The sequence below is a fragment of the Aythya marila genome, assembly GCF_965140915.1.
Source record: "Aythya marila genome assembly, chromosome: 4".
Classification (NCBI taxonomy): domain Eukaryota; kingdom Metazoa; phylum Chordata; class Aves; order Anseriformes; family Anatidae; genus Aythya; species Aythya marila.
In genome coordinates this window covers 53,014,214-53,032,101 of record NC_139045.1, presented here as the reverse complement: position 1 = coordinate 53,032,101, position 17,888 = coordinate 53,014,214, and the positions used below count along the sequence as shown (strand labels likewise).

The following is a 17,888-nucleotide window of genomic DNA, read 5'->3' as shown; positions in this document are numbered from 1 at the left end:
GACGTGCAGCTGGGTGCCAGCGCTCCCACGTGTGTTTGGAGCCAACCATAACAGCTCCTGGCGCAGAGGCAGAGCCACGAGTCACGATGAGACAGAGGAACTCATTTTCTGCCTGGCACGCCGTGGCCTACGCACTCGTCTCACCTCTGCCTCTGCTGCTCACCAGAGCATTGACTCTGCTCTTGGGTCTGACCCTTTAAAAGCTCAAACTGTTTATGAATAATCTGATACGGTGCATAACCATCACCCCCAAACTGCAGTTATTGAAAAATTTGTCCCCAGATGCAGTGTGTTTGGGGTCAGGGTCAGCATGCCTTTGCCTACAGAGCCTAGGACATCTGGACAGCTGGACTCGCAGACAATACTGCAGCATAAATAAAACCACAAACCCATGCAGGATTAAAATAACCTTTAAAAATCAAAGACCACCCTGAAACCTGATGAGAATGTCCTTTCAAACGCTATGCTTTTATTTATTGCCTGACGAAGTTTTGTTTTCCAGTATATGACCTTCCTCTAATTAGATTATTTAAATCTCTTTGTATACACAGAAATTATTCACACTTCCTCCCAGGCATGATTACAGTTGAAGGCCTTATCTATTGTTTAGTAAATACCTCTTTTTTTTTTTTTTTTTCTTCTGATGTTCTTCTGCAAACCACAAACATTATAGCAGACATCAAAGCTCTTCCTTCAGAAACAGGGCTGTGGGCAGCAGAATTGCCATTATGAATATGGAGCATAATAATCTCCCAACAGGAGGGAGATTTCAGGCATAACAACCGTTTCAATAAAACAATAAGGAAGTTTTAAATGCTAAAAGTAGTGCAATGGACATAAGAAGTCAGATAGGGAACTGCTTTTCATCATAGCCCCACTGGAAATCATATTGTAGCATTACTTCTTTGAAGGATTTTCCTTAGTCAAGTTCTCCCATTGCCTTAACAATTTTCACATAAAATAGGTAAAGGTTTGATCCACTGTTTTAGAAAAGCTAAAAGCAAATTTGGCTTAATCTCTTTCTCCTACATACTGAAGCCCCAAAGAACAAATCAGCCAGGGGGGTGTCAGATGTAAGATATGCTTGTGATTTAATTTGCAAGCTATTATCTCTTCAAGGGGGCAAATTTCATTTGAAAATGAAATGGAAATGACTAGGAAGGCAAGGAATAACTAGGAATTCTGAAAAAAAAGTAGATTTTTTACTCACCACCCCCACCACAATAAAAAACTCAGATTTTTATGTGTTACACAGAGTAACACATAGTTACATACAAATTACACTTGGTAGTGTCCAGTCCTGTGAGGGTTTCTGTGGTTCATTTCCTTGCCAGTCATCTGGCAAGTCTATCATTTATCATTTCATCTGCAAGTTCTGCTCTTAACCGAGGTCCTGTATGTTTTCTGATTTTATTTTATTTTATTTATTACATTGAACCACTGGCTGTGACCTTTGAAATGATATGGAGTGTTTTTTTGTTTGTTTTTCTTTTTCATCAACCTGCTCATATCTTCTCTTAGATTTTAAGGATTTTTTTTCAGAAGAAATATTAGAAGAAATTTAAAAAAAAATCAAGATTTTTAAAGCAGCTATAAGTCTGAAAACTGCATTATTCCTCTGTTTCATCATTTATAGCTTGGAGGACATAACACAAGCTGTAAGTGCAAAATCCTTTTTTTTATTTTTAAGCTTGCTACTTTTCATCTCTGACTAGAAATTATTGCTGTATTTCCAATTAACATTGTGTAAGATACAAATTTCTATACAAGCAAGAATAATGAAACCTTTAAAAAGTTGTGTGTGTATATATATATATACATATACATATATATGTTGCATTAATATTTATTGCCATGCATTGAAGTACATGTCTTTCAGATGCCCTCTTTGACCAACACTCTTATCTGTGGACGTTAAAAATGCAATGTGGAAGCCAGATTCTAATTGCTATACCTTATTATGAAGTGTCTGCTATGCCAACAAGCAATAATTTTGACGCAAGATCAAGCAACACAGGCTCACCTGCTCTTGAATGGCAAGAGCCAGCTCTTCAGCTTATGTTGATCAGCACGATTCTCCAGAAGCCAACAGAGCTGTTCTGTTTTGCAGGTGAGGATTTGGTTCACCATGAGACACTGCTGCTTCCCTAGCCCCAAGTTCTATGCCTCTGCAGTGAATTGCATCATTTGCTGTTACTGAACAAGTAGGGGTAGGAGGAAACAATCTAAGTGGTCAGTTTGTGCAAGGAATCCACTTCATGTTACTGGAATATATTGCAGTTTGATGCATCTCTCCCAAACATGCTGTATAGGGTATTGTTTTTTCAGGCTCTAAGGCAGAGTAATTTTTGCTACTTGCCTGGTGGTCTTGAGCAGCCAGGCTTATGCAGATCCATTCAACACAGTGAATTTAAATTTGTGGATTTTTCTCATTTCCTTTCCGCATGACTTTTCGCAAAAGGTATGCATATTCTTGGCAAATATTTCAACAAGTGTACCTAAAAGTAAAATTGGAAATAGAAAGCTTAGTTTCAGTTTTAGGGGTTATTCGTATTTGTAATCTCACGTTCAAGTAAAAGGGAAGACTTGGTGAGCAGACATTAACAATCCCTGACTGAGATCATACATGCCTAAAGTATGTTATCAAATTATTATTACTAAAGAAAAATACAATTTTTGCTTCTGATTCTCTGGTATTTATAGTCACTATCTCTGGATAGTTGTATATTATTTTAAACCCTAATACTCCTCTGGCCTGAGCTGCTGCTGGGGCAGAGCTCAGCAATTTGTGCTCTGGAGGGAAGAAGCAGCAACATTTCTATTTTTACTGGTACTTATTTCAAATCACCTTAGAAATTCATAAGTTGGCGCAGTCCTTCAGCTCATACAAAGTAACAGACCAAGACAAAAGCTTACTAATGATTGCTATTTATTTTGTTTAGTCAATAAAAAGTGCATAGTACAAGCCCTTTATCCCAATCCAAGTACTCAGTAAAAGATTACTAGGAAACTGCAAATGGCACAGATGATTTTTTGTTTGGCATAATTCAGACATTTTAAACCACTGATTTACATTAGATACATCACATCGTCACTCTTCCTTTTTCAATAATGAACATTACAAGGCTAAGTGATCGGCAGACAATACATGAATACATATGATTTCTCATTTCAGAGTATAGTAATTGTGTTAAGCAGACTCTAAAAATACTATTGTTTTAACAAAGTTCTAAGCTAAGGTATAATTGTAAACTTTCCTCCATATTTCCCAAGTTGCTACAACTTGTGTCTCTTACTATCTGAGCTTAAAACCGTTATTAGAGAATTAATTATATCCCGAAGCTTCACATCCCACTAATCTCTTCCACGCTTCTTTTCAAAATTTACCATAAGCACCTGTAACCATGATACAGTTATGTCAGCAAACCACACCACTGAAGGCCAGATTTCTGCCACCCTTACCAAAGCTGCTACTAGTACATTATCTCAGAGTAGTCCCACAAGCTTCAGTGCAACTACTGGATGAGTAAGGCACTATTTAACATGAATAAGAGTGGCAAAATACAGTCCTATCTTTTCATTAAGAGTGGTGGTCTGGAGGTTGTGTCTTGGAGAGAGTATCTGAATTTAAAAGGCATACATTTTGATTTGGGATAGTGGCCTGGCTCTTTAGTAAAACATTTCAAATAAAATATTCCAATGATTTTCTTTTCCATAGAAAATTTAAAATAGCAATTTACATGAGGAAAGCATACAGGTATAAAATCACTGGGGCAATTACTTAGAGGAATTTCAAGCAAAGACAGTTCATTTAAATGTAAAACACAACATTACTCTGAACAGAAAGTTTGTTTGCCAAGACCGCTAGAGCTGGGAGCACATGGTGAGTTTTACAAATACATCCAGAGACATTTACATAAAGCAAGAACAATCCTCGTGAGTGAGGCGCATCTCCTGTAAATCTCACTAACTTCCAGCAGGATGAGGAGTGGCTCGATCTGGCTGAAATGAAGCCTGTTTCATTTTTACTTATTTATTTAAATTTTAAATCAATTGGAAGCCTGTTTTATGCATCCAGTAGTAAAGGATTCTGGCCAAAAAATCTTGGAGAAAAGGTCAGTGTAGTAGATTATACATATTTCCTTGTTGGTTCAACAAAATGAGGCCAAATTACTTGCTTTGTTCCAACAAGTATTCCAAACAGAAACGTACAAGGCAAAAAGCAAGCACCGTCAGACTGCTTGTCCCAGTGACACCTTTACACAGTGTTTGTGGCCTGGACACCATTAGACACAACAGGACAAACTCAGCTTCTCTGCCGCAACTCCACTGCTTTACAGGGCAACACATGGATGTCACTGAGAGCACCTGGCCCAATCTTCTTCATTCGTTTGATTTTTAACTCATCCTGTGCTTGGGAGCATGCTATTCCACTGAAATTCAAAGGGAGATTACATCAAACTAGAGAAGCCTTTCTTCAGGCCTACACTGTACCTTTGCAAGGAGGCTTAGCTGGCCCACTGCTTACCCTGAGGAGGAAAACCCTGTGCCTGTCAACCACGGGACTGATGTGAGATTTTTATAAGAGCCCATCAATACAAACCTTGATGCACCTGAACAGTTAGTCCCTTCAGCTCTGTAACTAAAGTCCTCATGAAATAAAGGTTTCTAGAGTAAGGCCTTGAATTCCCATCTGCCTGTTCTACTGACCTTTATGGAAAGAAGCTTCATGTTGGTAACATAAAAATGTTCTTTACATTATTCTCATCAATTTTTCATATTGATCAAGAAAAATATACAGTGTTGCTTTTCTGTACATCTTTAAAATGTTCTTAAATTAATGTACATAAAAAAGTCATTCCCATTTGCTACAATGGGAGATGTGCACCAGTATGTGCACAGCCACACATACACACACATAAACACACCACACATACACACAAGTAGTAGAGGGAAGAGACATGCCATATGTAGTCACCTGCAATTTTGTTATTCTACAATTACAACCAGTAGATAAGGATGAAATGTCAGGAATTGCTGATAACGTACAAGTGAAGAAAACTGAACATCCAGGACGTGTTGCATACCAGAAGTTGGTAACCTCTTGGTATGATTTCATCCTGCCCATTTAGCCACATTACTTTGTGGCTAAAAACTTAAAATAATGATTATTAAATGACTATACAAGGACAGAAAATTCTGCCAAGTTCTTCTCACTATATTTCTCATAAAGTCTCTAAGTAAATAAATCTGATTTTGGAATATATATTTTTGAAAATATATTGAATAAGATGCATCATTTATTAAAGAAGAAGATTAAATTAATTTCTTTTTTGGTGGTAATATCTTTTGTGTACAGTTCCCAATATATATGTCAAGACTTTGACAGTAGCAGTTATATCACATTCACTTCTTTGCACACGCACACAAACATACAGTTTAATTCTAGTGGAAAATCCGTGCTTTTGCCAACAATTCTAAAAACTATATTAGTGGTCCGAAGACCAGGCTAAAAGCTGCTCTGAACCCAGGGCAAATATAAAATAATTTCTTTTTTTTCACAGCACAACTAAACTAATAGTTGCAACCATAATATAACTCTCAAAAGTATACTGGAGGAAAAAATATGGATTAATCTGAAGAAAGATCTGTAATTTTTTCCATTATTATAGATGCACAGGGATTTTCATTTTCTTTCAATGCATATCAGAAACCACTGCAAAGAAATTAAGATCACTGTAACAAGACTGAGTGGAATGTCCACAGTTATGGTAACAACCAAAAAAACCCTGCAACACCTTATCATTATTCAAATTATAACCTACCAGGGATTGTAGTAATATACAAAGCAAAAATTAACTTAAAATTGAAGTAGCTAAAAGCAGTTCGTGTAGATAACTGCTGGATTCTGCTCTATATAAATGAGAAAAGAACAATATTGAATGGGGTTTTGGAGTAATCTGGTCACTTCGTCCATTTGGTCGTGCAAGGTTTTAGCTGCTGAACCTTTCTGATCCTGAAAGCTCTAGTCCACTGGTGGGGCGGGTGGTTCTTGTCCCTAGCAGAAGGAAGGAAGAAAAAAAGCATGAACAGGATTAGGAATAGTACCTCACAAAAGAAGATTTAGCAATGAAAAAATGAAAAAAACTCAGGATACTTTTTTCTTTTTCACGTTTTCATGCTATAATTTTGTTACTTACCTAAAATCTATGACACATAAGAAGGCAGGAGGCAGTTCCAGCCAGAGACAGTGCCCACAGAACGTCCTTACCCACCCTCAGGCATCTATGCATACGCACCTATGCACCTTAGCTCCATCTGATGGCAGACCTCAGAGCTGGCCTTTGTGATTCTACAGTCACTTTGGTTTGACTTATTTACATTTTAAATAGAGTTCCAAGAAAACAGAGAAGAAAGTACAGGAAAAACAATTTAAGGAAAAAAAAAACAATGACTGCAACGTGATCTGTATTAAAACCAAATACATTTAAACTATTGTAGTCCCTCTAAGACACTTACATGACGTGGGCTGGTGGGCTTTCCGGCTGTACTGGAATCCCTCAGATTACTAGGTCTCAGTAAGAACAAGACAAATGCAATCACAACCCAGGCCATCACTATCATGGCAAAGCTGATGCCATTGTCACCGGAGAAATTTGGTCCTGGCACTAAAGACAAGGAAAACTCAAGTTATAAAACAGGGTGACAGCAGAGTTTTCTTCAAAATTAAAACAAAAATGCAATATAAATACCAGAAAAAAAGGGAAATATTTTTCAATCAATTTTCCTAGTTATTCCTTCCTTTTGGTTAGTGTCACTTCTTTTAAAAAATCACATTCATCTGGTAGACCTTGCAACTTGACCACCATGCATGAAATCTGTGGCACAGTACAGAATTCAACTTGATTCTCAAGATTAGCATCTTCATCTCTAAACTAGCTTCCCCTCCATGCTACCTATAAAACAAGTAATGTTCTAGTCCATAAAACTACCAGAATCAAAGAGATTCGTTTAGTAATGTGTAAGGCTAATTGCTTTTTTCTCACTTCCTGAAAATGCACTATCTGAAACAACAGAAAATCTGTCATTGATTTTAAGTGTTAACTGTTTGTTTTCAAAGGCATTTAATACAAAGCTATAATGAATAACCTTCAAAACAAGAAGAGCTATTCTATTTTATTTACTACTTCAGATGAAAACTTTAACACATGGGAAAATTTCACAGGAACACTTGTATCCATCAGATTTTTGGTTGTCTCATCAACTCATTTGGATCATCTCATAGAGTCAAGTCTGGATGCAATATGGGTTGGAAGCTGCTACGATTTAATGTTTTTTAGGTAACTTATACCCAGTAAACTGCTGAAGTCAGTCATTTCTTTGAAGGCTTGTTGATACCAAAGAACTGTCCTCATCATTGTCATACTGGGTAGCATTGCTATCAGAGGCTCTTCTGAGAAAGTGGTTTCTTGATAACCCAGTTAAGATACAGCAGTGGGCCACCATGGGGAAGCTTACAGCTAGCTATCCCATGCACAACACTGCTGTTCTGTGAGTAAGACCTACAAACCAGGGCTTTTGGACTGATGTCCCTTACCAACGTCATATACACTCAAAAATGTCAAAAAAAAAAAAAAAAAAAGTGTTATGGAAGCTCATACTTCTCATGGTATCTACAAAATCATTAACACGTTTGAGCAAATGAAACTGCCATATAGTTCCTGCCTTTTGAACATCCAAAATACAGACAATTCAAAACTTAAGAAGTTGCCAATGTGCAGGAACTTTATTAGAAATATATACAATGAAAAGTGACAATTTGCTTGGAGATCTAAGTCTAAGGGTGCTGTATATGAGGAATAGTGTGAAGTGAATAAATGAGAATCTTACAGCCTTTAGCTCATTAAATTCTAACACAAAACTGACTCAGAAAACATACGTAATGTGATGTATCAGTATGTCAAATCTTGGATGACCTTTTTTATATAAGCAGGCCAGCAAATCAGCATGCAATTTGGCATGAGAAGAACAACTGCTTCATCTGGGGGCTTCCAGAATTAATAGCGACCTTGAGACCACCTTCAGCAGCACATAGGACAGCCTTAGGTACCTGCTTTGGCACATATGCTCAGCAGTGCGTTGAAAATTCAGATCACTTGTTAGACTGGATTCCACACAATGCAGGGAAATGGACTGGTCAGGCTGCCTTCCTCGAAGTTGTTGGATTTTTTGGTGAACCATAGAGCACTTAAGGCTTGTGGTTAAACGGGATTTAGGGCAAGTAAATGGTGGTAGGTTGGCTCATGCTACAGGTCAAGGAAGGGAGTTAAAGGAACCACAGTGGGAAACCACAGGCATTCCTACAAGGCACAAATCCTACCAGCGTGCGTTGTAATACCGTTTGGATGGAGCCAGATGTGCCAAAACGTGTTCAAGACTAAGTGAGACAACAGCTGATCTAACACGGCTTGGCCCTGCTCTACCTACTTAAAGCATGCCAGGTCCTAAAACAGCCACAACACTGTTTATACTATTCAAGTACCACTAAAGCCACTTCTGTTACAAATGGCCATGTGTCTTAATACGGATGAGAGAGATTTCAGAATCTGCTACGTTAATCTCTTGACATGAGGAGATGAGAATAAGCAAAGTCTCACACAGCTGGGGTAAATAACACATTTCCAAGCTTTTGAGATGCAAATAAGAAGCTGTTACAGCTAATGGGAGAAATAGTGTGTAGAAGTCGTGAATCTTACGCTACAAAGAGCTCCAGCACAAAGATCACAAGGTAATCATATAAGACCAGCCTATGGATAAAGAAAGGCTGAGAGAAGCTGAAACCAGGTAGGATGCAATTTATGCTGATGGCCACAAGAAAACATTCTGAGAGTTCACAAAGTAGTTCTACCTATCATTGATATTCTGAGGTAATTTTTGGGTGTTTTTTGATTTCTTGAAGATTAAAGGTTATCCTTTTAATCTGTTAAAGGTTACCTGGGTGATATTTTCTAATTTCTCCAGATAACTAAGAAATTGTCCTGTCCTGACCTCACAAACGAATGCCCCTGCCACCATCCATTTTGATTACAGCAAGATCTAGTTATTAATCTTCAGTGCTTGGGAGACACCAACTACAAGAACACTGCAGTACGTTTCCCCCTTATAACCTATCGCACTGAGTGAAATGAAGCTTATAGTCTCCAACCTGGCTTTCCACAGAACACCAAACCCAGCCCAAGGTCTTTATTTTCAGAGCACCTGGTCCCTCGGGCGCAGCATACCTACATACCCATGCAACTCCGAACGAAGCCTGGGAGCAGCTCTGCCCCCGGATTTTTTTTATGCCATGGCTGAATTATCTCTGTGCAGGAGGAAGTTTTATGAAGGGATGGCTTGAGACTGTGGGATGAACTCCCATGGAAGATAACAAATACACTGAGTCATAGCTGTTGCTCCACATACAAGCTATATATTCTTTGGCTTGCTTTCTGCTATAGAAACAGAGACTACAACAGGTAACAAAACAACACTAGGCCACATCAGCCAGTCTTCTCTCAGAGAGAGACTGGAAGGCAAAAAAAAATCTTATGTGGCAGATGTTTGCCACTTCATTTAATGTTCTACTAAGAGGCAGTCAAAGATACTAAAATGATGAGTTTGGTAAAAATAATTTCTAAAGATTGAAGGTCAACCACCTTCTCATCAAGCAACTGAAATCTCAAGAATTAAAATAAGCAAATACCCTTGTTAAATACTCCATGCATGAGATTAGTTCTCCTCTTAAAGTACTATTTTTCATTCAAAGTGAGGTTGTACTCTAGAGAAAAGAAGGAAAGACTGCATTTATTTTACAGTAAAAATATAATCCATGTGGTGCTTTTTGTCTGCCCTCTCATGGCAGAAATGTCTCCTTTGGATCTTCAGCTTTTTACTGTTTAACATCTGCATGTGGAAAGACAAAAGTATGCTCTCAGACTTGTGTCTTTTTCTTTCCACAGTGTTTTTAGCCTTTCCTGTTCTGTGAAAGAAAGGCAGGAAACCATATGAAGAGAGGTATCTTACAGATGAATTACCAGGGAAGATGAAGAGCCAATGGGACCTTCAGCAGATAACCCCTGCAAGCCGGCAGACTCAAAGGCAGGGATAAGGAAACTGAAGAGAGCCAAAACGGACTCAAGCAGAGGAAGGGAGAAAGGAATTACCAGAACAGGGAGGGAAGAGCTGGCAGATGTTTCATGTCGTTACGTCAGGATGCTGTGACTCCCCCAGAGGAGTCCAACTCAACATGAATCACTGATACACATTAATTTTCAAACACATAAAAATTTGGAAGTAGGGTAGACAATGTTTCAGACAGTCATCTCTCGACTGTTAACATTACAAACCAGCAGAGCACAGAAAAGAGTAGTGTAGAAAATATGAGTGCGGAGAATCCAGGTCACTACATCTGGGAATTGCTAGAGCACAGAGAAAAAACTCAGGCGGTGGCCCCTGATTTCCTTCCACGGGGTAGGATGACTTTGAAGGGCCATGAGCCATCAGTGCAGCCCCCTGCCAGGTGGGGATCCTCCCTGGGCTGGATGAACCACTGATGTTACAACTGGAACACACTTCAGAGAAACACTCTCCACTCTGCTACCCTACATTTGCATTAGGCAGAATTCAGAAAAGAATTATCGCTTCTATTCCTCATTTTATTGGAAACTGTAAGATCCCGTAAGACCTTCTGATTTCCTGAGCATAAAGAATCCCACAGAACATTAATGTGTCACAAGAAATTTGCAGCCTTCTTCCTCCAAGGCACCCACTGAAACAGAGGGGACAGTCATCAGACCCTGATGCCTTCCCATCACAGCAGATATCCTGATGGAGAACAGCCATCGAGCAGAGCAACCAAATTCTCTCTGAAGTGGTGCTCATATCCTCCTGTAGTAGGAGCACAAATCTAAAAGCACTGGCCCTGGACCCAGCAGAAAACTTTCCACAAGGCAGTCACTACAATATAATGGGGCAAACAACCATTAAAAAGAATTTAGAGCTAGTAACACAGAAATGTGAGTGAGGGAGTCTTGTACTTCAGTTGGTGCTACTGTTTTGATCCGGCTCCTGAACTCTAAAAAAGATCTGAAATCAAGGGTTGAAGAAATGAAATGTGTACTTGGGAAGAATGAATATAGGGCGTTTCTGAAAACTTCCAGCTGGTATCAACAGCAAAACTCATGACACTGCTGTGACACTGGCTGAGCCACAGCCCTGACGTTTCCCAGAACAAAACCACATACGTTTCATCAGTTATTCCACAACTCTGCAACTTAAGAATCCGTGTGTGATAACACTCCCAGCTGTGCTTCCAAAACGAAGACCAAATCCAGGGAATGAGCAAATGGGTGGGAGTCAAACGAGTTTCTTCATACTGAGGTCCTGAAATGAGGAATCAAAGGCAGCAAGTAACACAAAATGAAGCTCTGGGACTTAGGGAAGAGAAGACCCGCCTCAATCACAAGCTCATCGTGATACAGCTCAAAAGAATGGGAATGAGGCAATGGGCAGAAGATTGGTCCAAAATTGTTTTAATCTGTCTCTGAAAACGTCTCTAGAAGCTTTTGCAGGCTCAATCTGTTTATTTTTGACTTTCACTCCTGGGAGTTGGCCCAAGTACAGAACCACAGAAGCATCACAGAATAATCTGACAAATAGGCAGTCGCTGTCATTGCATCAGCAAAAAAAATACCTTCGCTGGAACTAAATTTAAAGCAATATAATAACATAGGGGAGGATTTACTCTATCATTTTTGCTTTGGTTTTTGAAATAAACCACTGGTTTGGAACAATTGCTGCCAAACTGCTTGCATCTGCACAGACAGTTATTACATGGATCCCTTTCAGGATGGAAAGCAATTTGCCACAAACCGCTCACGTCTCCACTGTACTATGACTTGGTAGCACAAAAGCAATCCCATAAGCTTTGTGCTCATACATAAGAGAACTTACTCATTTATACAGCCTTTAGCCTAAGGGACGTATAAATACTGATGATTTCCTCTCCTAGATTGAAGAAAAACAATAGACATAGAAGCCTAAGGTCTAGGAGACTAAAAAGGACAGGTGCATTTGGGAGAGGAGGGTTGCTGGAGGTCTCAGATGCATGGCTGGAAAGTCCATAAGGAAAAAGTACAGCCAACGGTGCCATTATGGCAGATGTGCTTCCCACTTTTTTAGAGCTCATAGGTTTTCCTCTTCAGCCCATCATGACTATGAATCTGGGAGCGTGGCACGCTGGGAGGACACAGTGCAAATACAAGCTAGATGCCTGTCTCTAACCAGGATTTACTGGGGACTGAAGAAGGAGGAACATGAGTGAATGAAGGTATGCACTCTCCCCAGCATCTGAGAAACCTTGACTGCGCTGCTCCCAGACCTGTAGAAGACACAAACACCTCTTGCAGAAGAGCACCAGCAGCTCCTACTTCCAGGAGCACTGCTCAGGTGCTCCCTGGAGTCTCACAGTAGTCCTCATGCAGGCTAATTGAGTGTGTTCACATGCTCAATTGGTAAAGCAATATAGGAAAAACAGATCCACTTCATTTTTTTTTTTAAGTGTTTGGCAATGTTCACTCCAGACTATGAAGAGTGTAAACAGAGCACCTCAGGGCAAGCTCACATTGCTGCATAACTTCTACACAGTCATACTTCCCTGCAGAAGCTGGTAACGTTTGATTATCCCAGTAATGCTCATTGTTTGGGAGGGTTTGTTTCTGATGTGTTTCACAGCAAATTTCAAGGCAGTGTACACATCAGTACTCTGCTTCATTAACTATACAGCCACCGACTCAAACAGAGACACGGTCATGGCATATGTTGGCTTAACAGCCAGAGCTGCAATAGCTGAATATCCAGGCTTTACTGGTTAGGCTGCCATGACAGTAAGAGTGAAAATAACACCATTCTCCAGATTCTCTCTTTAGGGTGAAAATCAAACTTTAAGCTTACTCGGAGGTCAGTGGTAAGATTCAATAGCACTTGGTGCCTGTTCAACACTTGTGCTGGTGTACTGGTACCTGAGCTCGCTCACCATCACCCCTCCCATACAATGCTTCAAATGTACAAACCTTAATCTGAATCACAGATTCGCAGAAATTACCTCCCCCACATGATTTCTGTACTCTAGTATTTGATTTCATTTAATATGTTCCTATAACAGAGACCAACTGCTGTATCTCAAGGACCAGTCAGACTGCATTTCAATTACGACTGTTTATTTCACTTCCATGCACTCGATCTCAATAGTTACTCACATTCCTGAAGGCATTCTGTGTCTGTGCAGTAGGACTGTGATTGTCTCAGCTGGAACAGAGAAAAAGAAAGACACGATAGTTAGCAATGAGACTCAGGCAGCTTGTACTGAAATCATGATGCTGTGTATTATCAGAGCGCAAGTTCAAGGGGAGGGAAATTGTAACCCATCTTTTACTGCATCACGTGGCTTACAGTACATGAAGAATCCCAGTCACTGAAGTAGTTCCTGAACACTATTTACATAATAACTTAAAATCACCTGACTAAAGTGTTATCGCTTCCACATGAATTGCAGCCACTGAATGCCCTTTAAAATTCAAATTAAAAATCTATAGTGATACAGATTCTGATATGCTCTCCATCCACACACACATTTGGGATTTGAAATAGGTGGTACTACTATTATCTGAATCAAGTGCCATTGAAGTACTCTGTGATTACCTAACAATAAATGATCAGACTTACGCATAGAGATGCAAATTTTAAGTTTCACATTTAAACATATCAATTACTAATTTTTCTACCTAACATCTTTCTTGTATTTGACTGTCTGTTTCCTGCTTACTGATGGGTAAAAATTAAAACGCTTTTACCATGCACAGCTGTAACGATCATTTGCATTTACAGACTAGGTAAGCTTGGTAACTGCAAGAAAAGTCAACACTGGCCAACCTGTCTATAACCATTTTACAGATGACAGAGTCAATACAGACAAATATCCCATTCTTCACCAGGAGAGGCTAGATGGATGGGATTTAATCTGCTGTATTATGGAAATAGGTTCTATTCCCTCCTTAGGTAAGCTAAACTGATGAATAATAAAAGTTGTAAAATTATAGAATTGCTGTGATGCCTTGGTTAGAACAGAGATTTGCTTTACGACAGGTTTTATGTCACAGCAATGCCACAAAATCCCAATACTCTGTCACAACAGGCTAATCTATTTATTATCAATGTAAATACACAAATGCAAAATAGAAAAGATGTTCTTTATGAAAGAAACGTGAGAATAATTTTTACAAATGCAAATCTCCCTTTTATTGGCATGAATTGTATGCTTATTTGTTGTATGTAGTCATAATATTACACAAAGCACACCAAGGAAACAGCTGGGCAATTGCGTGAGAAAGACACTTGGAAAACTTTAAACTCCTTTGATCATAGGAACTTTAATTACAGGCATATTTGAGAAGGAAAAAAAAATGTAATTAGAGATTAACCACATTCATTCTTTGATTAATATATTAAGATCTGCTAGTAAATTTACGGAGACTAGCAAGAAGTTCCTTAGGAAGTACTGGGAAGGCTGGGTTTCATCTTTTGGTTATTTCTATAGTTAAAAACAAAAACAGGGAAAATTCAAGCAAAAGACTTCTACTTACCTTATAAAAAAATGTTATCAAAGTATGCATACTTCTGGGCCTTTTTACATAGAAGCAAAATTTCATTTATTTTTAACCTTTGGAAGTCCTTCTCAAAGGGGAGATTTTACATAGCAGACATTACAAATTGGTAACATCTGACACTGAAGGATTCCTCAGCTGAGAAGACTGGATGTAGCCATGCCCATGTTTTACGGAGATCAGCAACATAAATCTTCTTCTGCTCTTATATGGGTTTAATCTTGGAAGGGGCTTAATTTATAATCCCTAATCTGTAAAATGCAGTTTGCAGGTATTCTTCAGCACAGAATAATGCTCAGAATTAGAACAGGTAATAGGTATATGATCCAAAATATTATACAAATCAACAATTGTACAACATCCACCTGTCCCTCCCCAGTCCCCAGGGTGGCTAATACTCGGGTAGCCTTGTCTCACTTGCCCAGATAGGCAGCACTGCCTTGGGGCTCTCTAGCCACGATGTTATTTACTCCCTTTCTAAGCGTTACACCCTGTCCAAACACAACCTCTTGAAGCCCTGCCATTGTCCTTCGAGGGGCACTTGAAGCATGGTGTGGTCAAGGCCACGTGGGCATCTTGGCCACTTCTGCCTGAAAAGGCATGCGCTGCCTGGAAATGCCTGCTGAAGTAGGAGGCCACCTGATTAAGACACCAGAAGTACTAAAGCCCTGAGATTTTGTGTGCCCAGAGGGTGCTCATAGGCTCCTTGTCTGTAAGGCACAGAGTTTTACCCCATGGGCACTCTTGGTGACTTCTCAACAGATAGGACCCTAGGCTCCAAGACCCTAGAACGATGAGTGCTACTGGCAACACCAATGACATAAATATTTCAGTAACTGAACAGTGTTAAGAGAAATACCATTAGGAATTGCTCTACAGATCTCCGCTGAAAAAAAGAAATGCTCTTATACTAGATAATATCCTGCCAATATGAAAAAAAGTCTGCGTATACATGGGGGAACGATGTACAGAGGAACCTTTACAAAGTAGTCATCTGCACTTTGCTAATGGGGCTGTGCTTTCCAAAGGACTGGGGCAACAAATATTCCACTTTTTCCATGGCAATTGAGGAACTAGCTCTACAAGGTAGGTTTAAAAACAATGTATTATGTGAAATAGTTACATGAGGAGATATGAAAAAATTCAGTTTTTATAATTCATATGAAATTCCTCTAAATTGAAAACAATACATGGTCATATAATCATGCAGATTTAAAGATCCCAGCTAAAAAAAATTACATTGCATAGCCTTTCCTACATTCATATCCAGCAGTAAAATATTTCTTAGGAAGCTAACTCTTCCAGTTAATCCCAAAATTTCTTACAAAACCCACTTGTGCTGGAGAAGATGTGCTAGCACAGGACCACTACCCGTAGACTCTACAGTAGTCAGGCTTTCAGAAACCATAGATGACGAGGCAAAAACACACTCAAGCATCTCCTCATGCTCTCTTCCCCCCCTGAGTACAGCACATGTAAAACCTCACTATCCTACTAGCACGAGCTGTAGGAGGGCTTCCTTTACCAGCTAACAGATTTGTCTCTAACAACTCAATGACAGGCCGCGTGGTGCTCTCCTGGGATGAAACACAACAGATGACTGCAAAGGAGCAGCAGTAAAAACAGGCTTTTCTCAATTCACTCAGGTGAAGTAGGTTGTAACTCTGTAACCCAGTACAAATCTGATCCTTTACGGTCACTAAATTAGTCAAAAGATGAGCACAGATTCTGGCACATGCATGAAAAGCTTACGTAAGGTGAACGGTTGGGAAAGGTAATACCTTCTGCTGAAACACGACTGCTCCTTTGCCTACCAATTAGCTCTCTTTCCTGTTAACTGCACCCTTCAGGGACATAGCAATTGCCAGAAAAAAACTCAAATGCAAGACATTTCAATTGTCAGATAATTGAAAAAAGAGCAATTATCAGGGACTAGAAATAAGCCATCTTTTGTACTCAGGTTTTCTCTTCTGATGTGGAGTTTGGATGAAAGTTTGTGCAATAACAGTAAAAAGCTGAAACAGACTTTCCTTCTTCTCAACAAAACCCACAAAAAGACTTTTCAAATACACCCCACTTTTACAGGTCAGCAGTTGCTCAGCCAATTTTAACGGTGATAACTTGAATGTATGATGCTCACAGGACTGCTAGAGCTGGGAGCGCTTCGGAGTCAATAAGAAAAATCTGAGTAGAGAAGCGGTTCTCAGGATATGTTAACTCTTATGTACTCGAAGGCATCAAATACTACTGATGATGGGTTTGGTCTTATTCATATTTCAGAGATGTTAATGCTTACAAAAATGTGAATTTAATGAATGACAGATAGCTGACTGCCTGGCCTGATAGCCACTAAAGTCAGTAACAGCCTTTTCTTCATATTTTTCAGTGTATTTTGGATCAGGCCCTTGAAAATAATACAGAAATTAGGTGAGCGAAACATCAGGGCTTACTCAACAAAAGATGAAAGAATGACAAATGTTATAAAACTAAATGTTTGCAGAAAATTATTTTCTTCTATTTAAATGAAGAGTTTTATATCTGAATTTTAAACATTCTTTGTGCAGTTTGTCATCCAAATACAGTAAATGTCTTGGTGCATGTGAGCCAAAAATGAACTAATTTATTGCTTATTATCCAAAATGAAGTAAGAACAAAGTGTAAACAGAAGAAAAACTAAAAAGGCTCCAAATTTGTTAGTTTTAGCAGTATAGGCTTGCAGGCAATGTAAGTAAAAATACTAATTACAAATGTATGCACATTATCTAAAGTACAACTGTGAACTTCAAATCCTTCAAAGTACATTTAAAGGGCTGAACAGTTTAAAACAATTCAAATTAATAATCCACACACCACAAGAACTCTTGGTCAATATGAATATCTGGTTTATACGATGCCCCTCATAAGATAGTTCTTGGAACTAGGGGGCACCAGTGGCTGAATTACAGTAAATCAATATCTACTTACTGATATATCTTGAATGTAAACCTGACAAAATGTCAAGAAAAAAAAAAAAGAAACCGAGATGCTTTCGTTGGTAAGAGAGAAAATGGCCTTTCCTCATTCTTTCCCCTTGATGCTCATATTTTGCATTGCAAAAATAAAACAAACCAAAAGGGCACATTCAGCATGGCTCCCCGTTCAAATTTGAAATACCTTTTCCTTTTTTTTCTCCTCAAAAGACAGCTCATA

At 39.0% G+C, this 17,888-nt stretch overlaps 1 protein-coding gene across 1 annotated transcript in view; it reads right to left on the bottom strand.

Annotated features, from left to right (window-relative positions):
- Positions 1–2,896: 2,896 nt before the first annotated feature.
- The window catches only part of SMIM14 (small integral membrane protein 14), a 39,181-nt gene continuing 24,189 nt past the window's right edge, over positions 2,897–17,888 (bottom strand). Inside the window, exons 3-5 of the mRNA XM_082759621.1 lie at positions 13,296–13,344; positions 6,520–6,668; positions 2,897–6,058 (exon numbers count right to left, since the gene is read on the bottom strand). Coding sequence (XP_082615747.1) covers positions 6,026–6,058; positions 6,520–6,668; positions 13,296–13,344 — 231 coding nt within the window. The 3' untranslated portion in view covers positions 2,897–6,025. The remainder of the gene's footprint in view (positions 6,059–6,519; positions 6,669–13,295; positions 13,345–17,888) is intronic.